At 47.6% G+C, this 15,524-nt stretch overlaps 1 protein-coding gene across 1 annotated transcript in view; it reads left to right on the forward strand.

Annotated features, from left to right (window-relative positions):
• The first annotated feature begins 6,655 nt into the window (after window positions 1–6,655).
• The window catches only part of LOC121274993 (Fc receptor-like protein 2), a 75,631-nt gene continuing 66,762 nt past the window's right edge, over window positions 6,656–15,524 (forward strand). The window contains exons 1-2 of the mRNA XM_041182388.1: window positions 6,656–6,877; window positions 7,737–7,766. Coding sequence (XP_041038322.1) covers window positions 6,656–6,877; window positions 7,737–7,766 — 252 coding nt within the window. The remainder of the gene's footprint in view (window positions 6,878–7,736; window positions 7,767–15,524) is intronic.

Raw genomic sequence — 15,524 nt, forward strand, 5'->3', positions numbered from 1 at the left:
TTGGTGAGGATGAGGTCAAGTATGTTTCTCCCCCTTGTTGGTTCCCTCACCACCTGCCGCAGACCCAAGTCTCGCAGCTATGTCCTCGGCCAGATAGTGGTACTCCCGAGCCACTCTCGGTGGTGGACATTGAAGTCCGCCACCCAGAGTACATTCTGCGCCCTTGCCACCCTCAATTCTTCCTCCAAGCGATGTTCAACATGGAGGAGCACTGACTCACCAGCTAAGGAAGGGCAGTACGCGGTAATCAGCAGGAGGTTTCCTTATCTATGAGGCTTCATGGGGTCCAGAATCGATGTTGAGGACTCCCAGGGCAACAGGAGATACCCAGCCATGGTGATGTGGACATTTTCTGTAGGGTATGATTCCGTAAGGATGTTTATGTCAGGCTATCGTTGCTCGACTAGTCTGTGAGACAGCTCTCCCAATTTTGGCACGAGGCCCCAAGATGTTAGGGAGGAGGGCTTTGCAGGGTCAGTAGGGTTGGGTTGGCGATTGTCAATTCTGGTGCCCAGCTCATTTTGTGTATTGACGCAACTGATTGGCTAACTGGGCCATTTCAGAGGGTATTAAAATTGCCCACCATGTGGTCTGGATGCATGTGTAGGCCAGGTATGGTATGGACAACAGATTCAAAAAAATATATATATATCCTCAAAGCATTTCTGAGCATAATGACCTTTACAACTATGATTGAGAAACCATTGCAGAGAGTCAGAATTTCATTTTGTTTCTGCTTGCTGTGGTGGGATTCGATCCTGGAGTCCCCAGGGTATCACCCTGGGTTTCTGGATTACTAAGTCCAGCAACAAAACCACTCCCCTGTGACACCCCAGATAATTTAGAGCATCAATCTGTACTTGAGAAAGTACGAGGAGAACTGAAAAGGGGAAATAGGGGACTAGGGCATGCATGAGAGTCGATTGCTGAGCGGTGCAGTAGAGATAACAAATGTCTTTATAAATAGCAAAAGTGAAGTCAAACGGAGGGTAGAGCTGATTAGGGCCAAAAAAGGGGATTTTTTTTGTGGAGGTGGTGGGATGGCTGAGCGACTACAAATTAAAAATAGATTGACCAAAGAAACCCTAAAGAGATGGTGCTTAACATGGTGGCATTTGAAACTAAAACTAATTCGGCCCAGATGTAATGCATCCACTGTTGAGGACTGCAAAAGTGAATTAGCAAAAGCCCTGGTCTTAACCTCCAATACCACCACCCCAATCCCCAGGTATGGAAGAAACATAGACACTAGGAGCAGGGGTAGGCCATTCAGCACTTCGAGCCTGCTTCCCCATCCATTATGATCATGGCAGATCATCCAACTCAATAGCCTGCTCCCGCTTTCTCCCCATACCCTTTGATCCCTTTCGCCCCAAGAGCTATATCTAACACAAAACAAAAACAGAATTACCTGGAAAAACTCAGCAGGTCTGGCAGCATCGGCGGAGAAGAAAAGATTTGACGTTTCGAGTCCTCATGACCCTTCGACAGAACTTGAGTTCGAGTCCAGGAAAGTGCTGAAATATAAGCTGGTTTAAGGTGTGTGTGTGGGGGGCGGAGAGATAGAGAGACAGAGAGGTGGAGGGGGGGGTGTGGTTGTAGGGACAAACAAGCATTGATAGAAGCAGATCATCAAAAGATGTCAACGACAATAGTACAATTGAACACATAGGTGTTAAAGTTAAAGTTGGTGATATTATCTAAACGAATGTGCTAATTAAGAATGGATGGTCTAACTCCTTCTTGAAAACATACAATGTTTTGGTCTCAACTACTTTCTGTGGTAACGAATCCCACAGGCTCACCACTCTCTGGGTGAAGACATTTCTCCTCATCTCTGTCCTAAATGGTCTACCCCGTATCCTCAGACTGTGACCCCTGGTTCTGGACTCCCCCACCATGGAGAACATTCTTCCTGCATCTAGTCCTGTTAGAATTTTATAGGTTTCTATGAGATCCCCCCTTCATTCTTCTGAACTCCAGCAAATATAATCCTAATCATCTCAATCTCTCCTCATAAGTCAGTCCCACCATCCCAGGAATCAGTCGGGTAAACCATCGCTGCTCTCCCTCTATAGCAAGCACATCCTTCCTCAGATAAGGAGACCAAAACTGCTCACAATATTCCAGGTGTGGGCTCACCAAGGCCCTGTACAATTGCAGCAAGACATCCCTGCTCCTGTACTCGAATCCTCTGACTATGAAGGCCAACATACCATTTGCTTTCTTTACCGCCTGCTGCACCTGCATGCTTAGCTTCAGCGACTGGTGTACAAGAACAACAAGGTCTCGTTGCACATTCCCCTCTCTCAATTTATAGCCATTCAGATAATAATCTGCCTCCCTGTTTTTGCTACCAAAGTGGATAACCTCACATTTATCCACATTATAGTGCATCTGCCATGCATTTGCCCTCTCACTCAGCTTGTCCAAATCGCACTGAAGCATCTCTGCTTCCTCCTCACAGCTCACCCTCCCACCCAGCTGTGTGTCATCTGCAAATTTGGACATATTACATTTAATTCCCTCATCTAAATCATTAATATATATTGTTACTAGCTGGGACCCCAGCACCGATCCCTGCAGTACCCCACTAGTCACTGCCTGCCATTCAGAAAAAAGACCCATTTATTCCTCCTCTTTGTTTCCTGTCTGCCAACCAGTTTTCTATCCATCTCAATACACTACCCCCAATCCCATGTGCTTTAATTTTACACGCCAACCTCTAATGTGGGACTTTGTTGAAAGCCTTCGGAAAGTCCAAATAAACCACATCCACTGACTCCCCCTCATCAACTCGACTAGTTACATCCTCGAAAAATTCCACTAGATTTGTCAAGCATGATTTCCCTTTCATAAATCCATGCTCACTCTGTCTGATTCTGCCACTGTTTTCCACGTGTGCAGCTATTAAATCTTTTATAATGGACTCTAGAATTTTCCCCACTACCGATGTCAGGCTGACTGGTCTATAATTCCCTGTTTTCTCTCTACTTCCCTTTTTAAATAGTGGGGTTTCATTAGCTACCCTCCAATCTGTAGGAACTGTTCCAGAGTCTATAGAACCTCGGAAGATGACCCTCAATGCATCCACTATTTCTAGGGCCACTTCCTTAAGTACTCTGGTATGTAGATTATCAGGCCCTGGGGATTAATCGGCGTTCAGTCCCATCAATTTCCCCTACACCATTTCCCGACTAATGCTGATTTATTTCAGTTCCTCCCTGTCACTAACATTTCTGTTCGCCAACATTTCTGGAATGTTATTAGTGTCCTCCTTTGTGAAGACAGAACCAAAGTATATATTTAGTTGGTCAACCATTTCTTTGTTCCCCATTATAAATTCCCCTGTTTCTGACTGTAAGGGACCTACATTTGTCTTCACCAATCTTTTTCTCTTCACATATCGATATAATCTTTTACAGTCAGTTTTTATGTTTCCTACAAGCTTACTCTCGCACATTATTTTCCCCTTCTTAATCAATCCCTCGGTCCTCCTTTGCTGAATTCTAAACTGCTCCCAATCCTCAGATCTGTTATTTTCTCTGGCCAATTTGTATGCCACTTTCTTGCATCTAATACCATCTCTAATTTCCCTTGTAAGCCGTGGTTTGGCCAACTTTCCTGTTTTACTTTTGCACCGGACAGGAATAAACAATTGTTGCGGTTCACCCATGCACTCTTTGAATGTTTGCCTTTGCCTATCCACCGTCATCCCTATAAGTCACGTTTCCCAGTCCATCATAGCCAACTCACGCCTCATCCCATCGTGGTTTCCTTTATTAACTTTCAGGACCCAAGTCTCAGAATCAACTCCGTCACTCTCCAACTTGATGAAGGATTCTATCATATTATGGTCACTCTTCCCCAAGGGGCCTCACACAACTAGATTGCCAAAGAGAGGGCAGGGTCCTGGGACATTGCTAACATTGTGCAATGGTTTAACCTCCTAGCATCCTGACCTCCCTGTTGGGGAGATATTTACAGTTAATAATCCACGGCCATTTGACAAAGTATGGATTGGTAATTGAGCACCAAGGCATGGCAGAGGAGGCTATTGGTGCTTGATTAATCAGGGTCACTTCGTTGACCAAGCAATGGAGATGGGTGATGAAGGTTGTGGGCTATCCCACTGTAGACTGCCAAACAGCAATTGAAGAGTTGCCACATGGTGGTGGAGTGATATCATCACCAGCCTGGTGCCCTAGTAGAGCCAGGGTAATGTCCTGAGGACTTGGGTTCGAATCCCACCACGGCAGATGGTAAAATATGATTCCAATAGAAATCGGGGATTGAAAGTATAATAATGACCATGTAAACCATTGCTGGTTGTTGTACTGGTTTCACTAATTCTAAGGGAGGAGATCTGTTGTTTTCCCCTGGTGTGACTGACATGTGACTCCAGACCAGCCCCACAGTAATGTGATTGACTCAGTTCAACGGTAAATTAGGAGTAAAGCTGGTCTCAGTCATTGTGACTATGAAACCATTTTCATAAAAGCCCCCACATGTGTCATTAATGCCCCTCTTTTTAGGAAGATGATCGGCCCTCCTTGCCTGGTCTGGCCTATAGGTAACTCCAGACCCACAGCAATGCAGTTGGTTCTTAGCTGCCCTCTGAAGTAGCCTAAGCAAGGCATTTAGGGATGGCAAACATCCTTCTTGCCTTGCCAGTGACACCCATGTCGCAGGTGAGGCAAATAAATAGAAAATGGGATTGGAAAGGGCAGGTGGGTGCCTCGAAATGGGTTCAGAGCTGTGTTGACTGTCTTGGGTGAATTGCAGAATTATCCACATCTCGTCCCCACCCCTGCCACATCCTCCCTCGAGGATCAGTACGCAGCGCTCCTCCTTGTTAGCACATCCATAATACGAGATAAGACCATAATAAGTAGGAGCAGAAATGAGGCCATTCGGCCCATCGAGTCTGCTCCACCATTCAATCATGGCCGATAAGTTTCTCAACCCCATTATCCCGCGTTCTCCCCATAACCTTTGACCCCCTCACCAATCAAGAACCTATCGATCTCGGTCTTAAATACACTCAATGACCTGCCCTCCACAGCCTTCTGTGGCAATGAATTCCATAGATTCACCACTCTCTGGCTAAAGAAGTTTCTCCTCATCTCTGTTCTAAAAGGTCTTCCCTTTACTCTGAGGCTGTGCCCTCGGGTCCTAGTCTCTCCTACTAATGGAAACATCTTCCCCACATCCACTCTATCCAGGCCTTTCAGTATTCTGTAAGTTTCAATCAGATCCCCCCTCATCCTTCTAAACTCCATCGAGTATAGACCCAGAGTCCTCAAACGTTCCTCATATGTTAAACCTTTCATTCCTGGGATCGTTCTCGTGAACCTCCTCTGGACCCTCTCCAGGGCCAGAACATCCTTCCTGAGATACGGGGTCCAAAATTGCTCACAATATTCTAAATGTGGTTTGACCAGAGCCTAATAAAGCCTCAGCAGCACATCCCTGCTTTTATATTCTAGTCCTCTCGCAATAAATGCCAACATTGCATTTGCCTTCCTAATTACCGACTCAACCTGCAAGTTAACCTTAAGAGAATCCTGGACTAGGACTCCCGAGACCCTTTGCACTCCAGACTTCTGAATTCTCTCCCCATTTAGGAAATAGTCCTTGCCTGTAATCTTCCTACAAAAGTGCATGACTGGAATGGTTAGAGTACATCATTTCAAAGTTTACAGATCACAGCAAGCTGGAAAATGCAGCGAGTATAGAAGTGTGGTGACATAGTCCACCCTGTGAGATGTAAAAATGACGGACTGGACATGGGAGATGAAATTAAACGGCGTGGTGTGTTGTGGCAAAAGGAATGGTCTGGGACAATACTAACCACGTAATTTTATTTCAAAATGAAGTACAGTAAGAGAGGGGCCCAAGAGTCATACTAGTGCAGATTATTGAAGTTGGCTAGGCAAAATAAGAGTGCTATTGAAAAACAAACAGCAGGATCCTTGTCCTGATAAACAGAGGAACAGACTGTGGAAAAATCAAAGGATAAATCTCTGCTTAGGCTGCATAACATCCTAGGGTCGATAATCCTGGATTTAACAATTTCGGCAGAATGAAAAGCCCTGGGGACATGCCAAGGAGGATTCGGTGGAATGAAAGAAGGGAGGGTGGACTTCAGTGATCTGTGGAGCCCAGAGAGGCTAGTGCTGTAGTCCGTGGAGCATATAGGGTTAAAGTGAGTCTTCATACAGCACAGTCGTTCCCCTATTAAACTAAAGCGGTAGAATAAATCAGTTGAAATTGTTTTTAACTGCAATAACCAAAAGGCTAGCTTGCTGGTTCTTAGGACATCTCATAGAGGCTGGGAATTAATGTTAGTTCATTCTGTTAATGCAAGTCAACAACTGGGACTCTGCTGCTTTCATTACCTTCTGCACTGATGTGCACTCCATAGCCCATACAGAACAAGCTGAGGGGCTGGTTAACCGACTCATGTTCCTGTCTTCTTATCATTTCAACATCCTTTCAGAATAATTTGGCTGTAAGTGGTATTGTCGCTGGACTAATAATCCAGGGACTCAGTATAAAGCAATGGGGACCTGGGTTCGAATCTTAACATGGCAGGTGGTAGAAGTTGAATTAGTTCAGAATCTAGAATTCAAAGTAATACTTTTCCTATGCAATGGACGGTGGCCTACAGAAGCTGTTACGTTGCATTGATGAAGGACGCATGATGCTTTATAGGGGCACCAAGTCGATGGAACGTTCAGGGAGTGGTCACATGATCCACCTCTTGGGTGAGAAGATACCGGATTTTGGACAGCCAAAGAAAGGCTGCCAGAGGGACAACAGCATTAACCCAGCTCTCCTTCTTCTGCAACCTCTCTCATCTGAGCTTTTTTTGGTAATTTGAAAAAGCAAACCACCAGAAGACCACATTGCTGCAAACAAAGAGATACCGGGGAACTGCAAATCGACACCGCAGTCTCCAGTGAGATACCCTAGGAACCCAGCAACTACTGTAGGATGTGACCCTTTGGCTGTAAACAAACCTCTGGACACTCCAATATATTATCCCTCTGGCTGTACTTGTTACTTGACCAAGCACTTAATATCTAATACTCAGCGGAGTTTTGCTCTGTTTTTTGGTTGCACTGTTCTCTTACTTTTTTTTGCATGAGTGGGTAGTTTGGAATATCATCTCCCTTTTAAATTCAAGCTCTGTTATAATCAACTCATGAGTAGGATGAAGCAAAAGGGTTAGTTTAAACCCTCTGACCTGCTGGTAACAAAAATATTGACTACGCCTCAGGGAGTAAACTCATCCTTCCATCCATTTCCGCACAGTTTCCCCTGGTGAGGGTCGTAGCCACAGTGAGCTGAGCAGAGCCAGCCAGACATCCCTTTCCTGGGAGAATTCACAGGCAGTCCCCAGCCTGCGGAGAGATGTAATCCCTCTAGTGTAACCGCGTCGGACTCGTGCTCTCCCCCTGGTGGGCTGTACCCGTTACTGCTCCAGCGGGAGGCTACCAAGGGGCATCCACATCAGATGCCCGGACCTCCTCAACTGACCCTCGCTCTATCTGGAGGAGCAGTATGTCAGTGAGCGAGGGCTGCAAGTAACTCGTCGCTCTGCTATAAGCGAGCTCGGATTAATGGGGATCAGTGACCAAGGTTCTGTTTACAGTCAGAGTGCTCTCGCTACTTATGATGAAATTGAAGATGTTCTCAGGTACGATGTGAACCTATGTTTTCTTTTACAGTGCAAAGTACACACCCCGCGATCACTCAAGGTACGTCTTCATCGTTAAAAGTCCCTCGCTGACAGTCAGTCAGTGCAGTTCAATGAGCAACGATGACATTTATTGGGAGAGGGAGACGGCCGGTGTCGCATCTGTTGTTCATTAAACATTTCAAGTAATATTGATGTGAGTGTGAGTGTGTCTGTGTGAGTGAGTGTGTCTGTGTGAGTGTGTCTGTGTGTGTGTGTCTGTGTGTGAGTGAGAGTGTCTGTGTGAGTGTGTCTGTGTGAGTGAGTGTGTCTGTGTGAGTGAGTGTGTCTGTGTGAGTGTGTCTGTGTGAGTGAGTGTGTCTGTGTGAGTGAGTGTGTCTGTGTGAGTGTGTCTGTGTGAGTGTAGTCTGTGTGAGTGAGTGTGTCTGTGTGAGTGAGTGTGTCTGTGTGTGTGTCTGTGTGTGTGTCTGTGTGAGTGTGTCTGTGTGAGTGAGTGTGTCTGTGTGAGTGAGTGTGTCTGTGTGAGTGTGTCTGTGTGTGTAGTCTGTGTGAGTGAGTGTGTCTGTGTGTGTGTCTGTGTGAGTGTGTCTGTGTGAGTGAGTGTGTCTGCGTGAGTGAGTGTGTCTGTGTGAGTGTGTCTGTGTGAGTGTGTCTGTGTGAGAGTGTTTGTGTGAGTGTGTGTCTGTGTGAATGAGTGTGTCTGTGTGAGTGAGTGTGTCTGTGTGAGTGTGTCTGTGTGAGTGTGTCTGTGTGAGTGAGTGTGTCTGTGTGAGTGTGTCTGTGTGAGTGTGTCTGTGTGAGTGAGTGTGTCTGTGTGAGTGAGTGTGTCTGTGTGAGTGTGTCTGTGTGAGTGTAGTCTGTGTGAGTGAGTGTGTCTGTGTGAGTGAGTGTGTCTGTGTCAGTGTGTCAGTGTGTGTGAGTGTGTCTGTGTGAGTGAGTGTGTCTGTGTGAGTGAGTGTGTCTGTGTCAGTGTGTCAGTGTGTGTGAGTGTGTCTGTGTGAGTGAGTGTGTCTGTGTGAGTGAGTGTGAGTGAGTGAGTGTGTCTGTGTGAGTGTGTCTGTGTGAGTGAGTGTGTCTGTGTGAGTGAGTGTGTCTGTGTGTGTGAGTGTGTCTGTGTGAGTGTGTCTGTGTGAGTGAGTGAGTGTGTCTGTGTGAGTGAGTGTGTCTGTGTGAGTGAGTGAGTGTTTCTGTGTGAGTGAGTATGTCTATGTGAGTGAGTGTGTCTGTGTGAGTGTGTCTGTGTGAGTGTGTCTGTGTGAGTGAGTGTGTCTGTGTGTGTGAGTGTGTCTGTGTGAGTGAGTGAGTGTTTCTGTGTGAGTGAGTATGTCTATGTGAGTGAGTGTGTCTGTGTGAGTGAGTGTGTCTGTGTGAGTGTGTCTGTGTGAGTGAGTGTGTCTGTGTGAGTGAGTGTGTCTGTGTCAGTGTGTCAGTGTGTGTGAGTGTGTCTGTGTGAGTGAGTGTGTCTGTGTGAGTGAGTGTGAGTGAGTGAGTGTGTCTGTGTGAGTGTGTCTGTGTGAGTGAGTGTGTCTGTGTGAGTGAGTGTGTCTGTGTGTGTGAGTGTGTCTGTGTGTGTGAGTGTGTCTGTGTGAGTGAGTGTGTCTGTGTGAGTGAGTGAGTGTGTCTGTGTGAGTGAGTGTGTCTGTGTGAGTGAGTGAGTGTTTCTGTGTGAGTGAGTATGTCTATGTGAGTGAGTGTGTCTGTGTGAGTGTGTCTGTGTGAGTGAGTGAGTGTGTCTGTGTGAGTGAGTGTGTCTGTGTGAGTGTGTCTGTGTGAGTGTGTCTGTGTGAGTCAGTGAGTGTTTCTGTGTGAGTGAGTATGTCTATGTGAGTGAGTGTGTCTGTGTGAGTGTGTCTGTGTGAGTGTGTCTGTGTGAGTGAGTGAGAGTGTCTGTGTGAGTGAGTGTGTCTGTGTGAGTGAGTGTGTCTGTGTGAGTGAGAGTGTTTCTGTGTGAGTGAGTGTGTCTGTGTGAGTGAGCGTGTCTGTGTGAGTGAGTGTGAGTGAGTGAGTGTGTCTGTGTGAGTGAGTGTGCCTGTGTGAGTGAGTGTGAGTGAGTGTGCCTGTGTAAGTGAGTGCGTCTGTGTGAGTGAGTGTGTCTGTGTGAGTGTGTGTCTGTGTGAGTGTGTGTCTGTGTGAGTGTGTCTGTGTGAGTGAGTGTGTCTGTGTGAGTGTGTCTGTGTGAGTGTGTCTGTGTGAGTGAGTGTGTCTGTGTGAGTGTGTCTGTGTGAGTGTGTCTGTGTGAGTAAGTGAGTGAGTCTGTGTGAGTGTGTCTGTGTGAGTGAGTGTGTCTATGTGAGTGTGTGTGTCTGTGTGAGTGAGTGTGTCTGTGTGAGTGTGTCTGTGTGAGTGTGTCTGTGTGAGTGAGTGTGTCTGTGTGAGTGAGTGTGTCTGTGTGAGTGAGTGAGTCTGTGTGAGTGAGTGTGTCTGTGTGAGTGAGTGAGTCTGTGTGAGTGTGTCTGTGTGAGTGAGTGAGTCTGTGTGAGTGAGTGTGTCTGTGTGAGTGAGTGAGTCTGTGTGAGTGTGTCTGTGTGAGTGTGTCTGTGTGAGTGAGAGTGTCTGTGTGAGTGAGTGTGTCTGTGTGAGTGAGTGTGTCTGTGTGAGTGAGTGTGTCTGTGTGAGTGTGTCTGTGTGAGTGAGTGTGTCTGTGTGAGTGAGTGAGTCTGTGTGAGTGAGTGTGTCTGTGTGAGTGAGTGAGTCTGTGTGAGTGTGTCTGTGTGAGTGTGTCTGTGTGAGTGAGAGTGTCTGTGTGAGTGAGTGTGTCTGTGTGAGTGAGTGTGTCTGTGTGAGTGTGTCTGTGTGAGTGAGTGTGTCTGTGTGAGAGTGTCTGTGTGAGTGAGTGTGTCTGTGTGAGTGTGTCTGTGTGAGTGAGTGTGTCTGTGTGAGTGTGTCTGTGTGAGTGTGTCTGTGTGAGTGAGTGTGTCTGTGTGAGTGAGTGTGTCTGTGTGAGTGTGTCTGTGTGAGTGTGCCTGTGTGAGTGTGTCTGTGTGAGTGTGTCTGTGTGAGTGAGTGTGTCTGTGTGAGTGAGTGTGTCTGTGTGAGTGTGTCTGTGTGAGTGTGCCTGTGTGAGTGTGTCTGTGTGAGTGTGTCTGTGTCAGTGTGTCTGTGTCAGTGTGTCTGTGTGAGTGAGTGTGTCTGTGTGAGTGAGTGTGAGTGAGTGTGTCTGTGTGAGTGTAGTCTGTGTGAGTGAGTGTGAGTGAGTGTGTCTGTGTGAGTGTAGTCTATGTGAGTGAGTGTGTCTGTGTGAGTGAGTGTGGCTGTGTGTGTGTCTGTGTGTGTGTCTGTGTGAGTGTGTCTGTGTGAGTGAGTGTGTCTGTGTGAGTGAGTGAGTGTTTCTGTGTGAGTGAGTGTGTCTGTGTGAGTGAGTGTGTCTGTGTGAGTGTAGTCTGTGTGAGTGAGTGTGTCTGTGTGAGTGAGTGTGTCTGTGTGAGTGAGTGTGTCTGTGTGTGTGTGTGAGTGAGTGTGTCTGTGTGAGTGAGTGTGTCTGTGTGTGTGTGTGAGTGAGTGTGTCTGTGTGAGTGAGTGTGTCTGTGTGTGTGTCTGTGTGAGTGTGTCTGTGTGAGTGAGTGTGTCTGTGTGAGTGAGTGTGAGTGAGTGAGTGTTTCTGTGTGAGTGAGTGTGTCTGTGTGAGTGAGTGAGTGTGTCTATGTGAGTGAGTGTGTCTATGTGAGTGAGTGTGTCTGTGTGAGTGAGCGTGTCTGTGTGAGTGAGTGTGAGTGAGTGTGCCTGTGTGAGTGAGTGTGAGTGAGTGTGCCTGTGTGAGTGAGTGTGTCTGTGTGAGTGTGTGTCTGTGTGAGTGTGTGTCTGTGTGAGTGTGTGTCTGTGTGAGTGTGTCTGTGTGAGTATGTCTGTGTGAGTGTGTCTGTGTGAGTGAGTGTGTCTGTGTGAGTGAGTGTGTCTGTGTGAGTGTGTTTGTGTGAGTGAGTGTGTCTGTGTGAGTGAGCGTGTCTGTGTGAGTGAGTGTGTCTGTGTGAGTGTGTCTGTGTGAGTGGGTGTGTCTGTGTGAGTGTGTCTGTGTGAGTGAGTGTGTCTGTGAGTGAGTGTGAGTGAGTGAGTGTGTCTGTGTGAGTGAGCGTGTCTGTGTGAGTGAGTGTGTCTGTGTGAGTGTGTCTGTGTGAGTGAGTGTGTCTCTGTGAGTGAGTGTGTGTCTGTGTGAGTGAGTGAGTCTGTGTGAGTGTGTCTGTGTGAGTGAGTGTGTCTGTGTGAGTGAGTGTGTGTGTGTGAGTGAGTGTGTCTGTGTGAGTGAGTGTGTCTGTGTGTGTCTGTGTGAGTGTGTCTGTGTGTGTCTGTGTGAGTGTGTCTGTGTGAGTGAGTGTGAGTGAGTGTGTCTGTGTGTGTGTCTGTGTGAGTGTTTCTGTGTGAGTGAGTGTGTGTGTCTGTGTGAGTGAGTGTGAGTGAGTGAGTGTGTGTCTGTGTGAGTGAGTGAGTCTGTGTGAGTGTGTCTGTGTGAGTGAGTGTGTCTGTGTGAGTGAGTGTGTGTGTGTGTGAGTGAGTGTGTCTGTGTGAGTGAGTGTGTCTGTGTGTGTCTGTGTGAGTGTGTCAGTGTGAGTGAGTGTGTCTGTGTGTGTCTGTGTGAGTGTGTCTGTGTGAGTGAGTGTGAGTGAGTGTGTCTGTGTGAGTGTGTCTGTGTGAGTGTTTCTGTGTGAGTGAGTGTGTGTGTCTGTGTGAGTGAGTGTGAGTGAGTGAGTGTGTGTCTGTGTGAGTGAGTGTGTGTCTGTGTGAGTGAGTGTGAGTGAGTGAGTGTGTATGTGTGAGTGAGTGTGAGTAAGTGAGTGTGTCTGTGTGAGTGTGTGTCAGTGTGAGTGAGTGTGAGTGAGTGTGTGTCTGTGTGAGTGAGTGTGAGTGAGTGTTTCTGTGTGAGTGAGTGAGTGTGTCTGTGCGAGTGAGTGTGTCTGTGTGTGTGAGTGTGTCTGTGTGTGTGAGTGTGTCTGTGTGAGTGAGTGTGTCTGTGTGAGTGTGTCTGTGTGAGTGAGTGTGTCTGTGTGAGTGAGTGTGTCTGTGTGAGTGAGTTTGAGTAAGTGAGTGTGTCTGTGTGAGTGAGTGTGAGTGAGTGAGTGTGTCTGTGTGAGTGAGTGTGAGTGAGTGAGTGTGTCTGTGTGAGTGTGCGTGAGTGAGTGTGTCTGTGTGAGTAAGTGTGTCTGTGCGAGTGAGAGTGTGTGTCTGTGTATGAGTGAGTGTGTCTGTGTGAGTGAGTGTGTCTGTGGAGTGAGTGAGTGTGTCTGTGTGAGTGAGTGTGTCTGTGTGAGTAAGTGAGTGTGTCTGTGTGTGTGAGTGAGTGTGTCTGTGTGAGTAAGTGAGTGTGTCTGTGTGAGTAAGTGAGTGTGTCTGTGTGTGTGAGTGTGTCTGTGGAGTGAGTGAGTGTGTCTGTGTGAGTGAGTGTGTCTGTGGAGTGAGTGAGTGTGTCTGTGTGAGTGAGTGTGTCTGTGGAGTGAGTGAGTGTGTCTGTGTGAGTGAGTGTGTCTGTGTGAGTGAGTGTGTCTGTGCGAGTGAGTGAGTGTGTCTGTGTGAGTGAGTGTGTCTGTGTGAGTGAGTGTGTCTGTGTGAGTAAGTGAGTGTGTCTGTGTGAGTAAGTGAGTGTGTCTGTGTGTGTGTGAGTGTGTGTCTGTCTGTGTGAGTGAGTGTGTCTGTGTGAGTGAGTGTGTCTGTGTGAGTGAGTGTGAGTGCGTCAGTGTGTCTGTGTGAGTGTGTGAGTGTGTCTGTGTGAGTGAGTGTGAGTGAGTGTGTCTGTGTGAGTGAGTGTGAGTGTGTGTCTGTGTGAGTGAGTGAGTCTGTGTGAGTGTGTGTCTGTGTGAGTGAGTGTGAGTGAGTGAGTGTGTCTGTGTGAGTGAGTGTGTCTGTGTGAGTGTGTGTCTGTGTGAGTGAGTGTGTGTCTGTGTGAGTGAGTGAGTGTGAGTAAGTGAGTGTGTCTGTGTGAGTGTTTGTCTGTGTCAGTGAGTGAGTCTGTGTGAGTGTGTGTCTGTGTGAGTGAGTGTGAGTGAGTGTGTCTGTGTGAGTGAGTGTAAGTGAGTGAGTGTGTCTGTGTGAGTGTGAGTCTGTCTGAGTGAGTGTGTGTCTGTGTGAGTGAGTGTGAGTGTGTGTGTCTGTGTGATTGAGTGTGAGTAAGTGAGTGTGCCTGTGTGAGTGAGTGTGTCTGTGTGAGTGAGTGTGTCTGTGCGAGTGAGAGTGTGTGTCTGTGTGTGAGTGAGCCTGTGAGTGAGTGAGTATGTCTGTGTGTGTGAGTGTGCCTGTGTGAGTGGGTGTGTCTGTGTGAGTGAGTGAGTGTGTCTGTATGAGTGAGTGTGTCTGTGTGAGTGAGTGAGTGTGTCTGTGTGAGTGAGTGAATGTCTGTGAGAGTGAATGAGCTTGTCTATGTGAGTGAGTGTGTCTGTGTGAGTGAGTGAGTGTGCCAGTGTGAGTGAGTGAGCCTGCCTGAGTGAGTAGTGTGTCTGTGTGAGTGAGTGTGTCTGTGTGTGTGATTGAGTGAGTTTGTCTGTGTGAGTGAGTGTGTCTGTATGTGTGAGTGAGTGTGTGAGTGAGCCTGTGAGTGAGTGAGTGTGTCTGTGTGTGTGAGTGTGCTTGTGTGAGTGGGTGAGCCTGTCTGAGTGAATGAGTGAGTGTGTCTGTGTCAGTGAGTGTGTGTGTGTGTGTGAGTGTGTCGGTGTGAGTGAGTGAGTGAGTGTTTCTGTGTGTATGTGTGTGTGAGTGAGTGTGTCTGAGTGAGTGTGTGTCTATGTGAGTGAGTGTGTCGGTGTGAGTGAGTGAGTGTGTCTGTGTGAGTGAGTGAGTCCGCCAGTGTGATTGAGTGTGCCAGTGTGAGTGAGTGAGTGTGTTTGTGAGTGAGTGTGTGTGTCTGTGTGAGTGAGTGAGTCTTTCTGTCTCTGTCAGTGAGTGAGTGTGCTTGTGTGAGTGTGCCTGTGTGAGTATATGAGTGTGTCTGTGTCTGTGAGTGAGTATGCATGTGTCTGTGAGCGAGTGAGCATGTGTGTGTGTTTGAAAGAGGGAGTGTGTGTGTGAGTGAGCGAGTGTGTCTGTGTGTGTGTGAGTGAGCGAGTGTGTCTGTGTGTGTGTGAGTGAGCGAGTGTGTCTGTGTGTGTGAGTGAATGAGTGTGTCAGTGTGTGAGTGAGTGTGTCAGTGTGAGTGAGTGAGTGTGTCCGTGTCTGTGTGTGTGTGTGTGTCTGTGTGTGTGAGTAATTATGTGTGTGTGCGATTGAGTGTATCTGTCTGTGTGCGTGAGAAAGCGAGTGTGTCTGTGTGTGTGTGAGTGTGTCTGTGTGTGTGTGTCTGTGTCTGTGTGTGTGAATGTGTGTGTGTGTCTGTGTGTGTGTCTGTGTGTGAGTGAATGAGGAGTATGTCTGTGTGTGAGTGAGTGTGTCTGTATGTGTGTGAGTGAGCGAGTGTGTCTGTCTGTGTGTGAGTGGTTGAGGAGTATGTCTGTGTGTGTGAGTGAGTGTGTCTGTGTGTGTGTGAGTGAGTGTGTACGTGTGTATGTGAGTGGGCGAGTGTGTCTGTGTGTGTGTGTGAGTGTGAGTGAGCGTGTCCGTGTGTGTGTGAGTGAGTGAGTGTGTCTGTCTGTGTGTGTGTGAGTTAGTGTGTCTGTATGTGTGTCTGTGTGTGTGTGTGATTATGTGTACGTGTGTGAGTGAGTGAGTGTGTCATTGTGAGTGAGTGAGTGTGTCTGTGTGAGTGTCTGTGTGAGTGAGTGTGTCTGTGTGTGAGAGTGAGTGTTTGAGTGAGCCTGTGAGTGAGTGAGTGTGTCTGTGTGTGTGAGTGTGCCTGTGTGAGTGGGTGAGCCTGCCTGAGTGAGTGAGTGAGTGTGTCTGTGTCAGTGAGTGTGTCTGTGTGTGT

This window comes from Carcharodon carcharias (genome assembly GCF_017639515.1).
Source record: "Carcharodon carcharias isolate sCarCar2 chromosome 39 unlocalized genomic scaffold, sCarCar2.pri SUPER_39_unloc_7, whole genome shotgun sequence".
In the NCBI taxonomy this organism is placed as follows: domain Eukaryota; kingdom Metazoa; phylum Chordata; class Chondrichthyes; order Lamniformes; family Lamnidae; genus Carcharodon; species Carcharodon carcharias.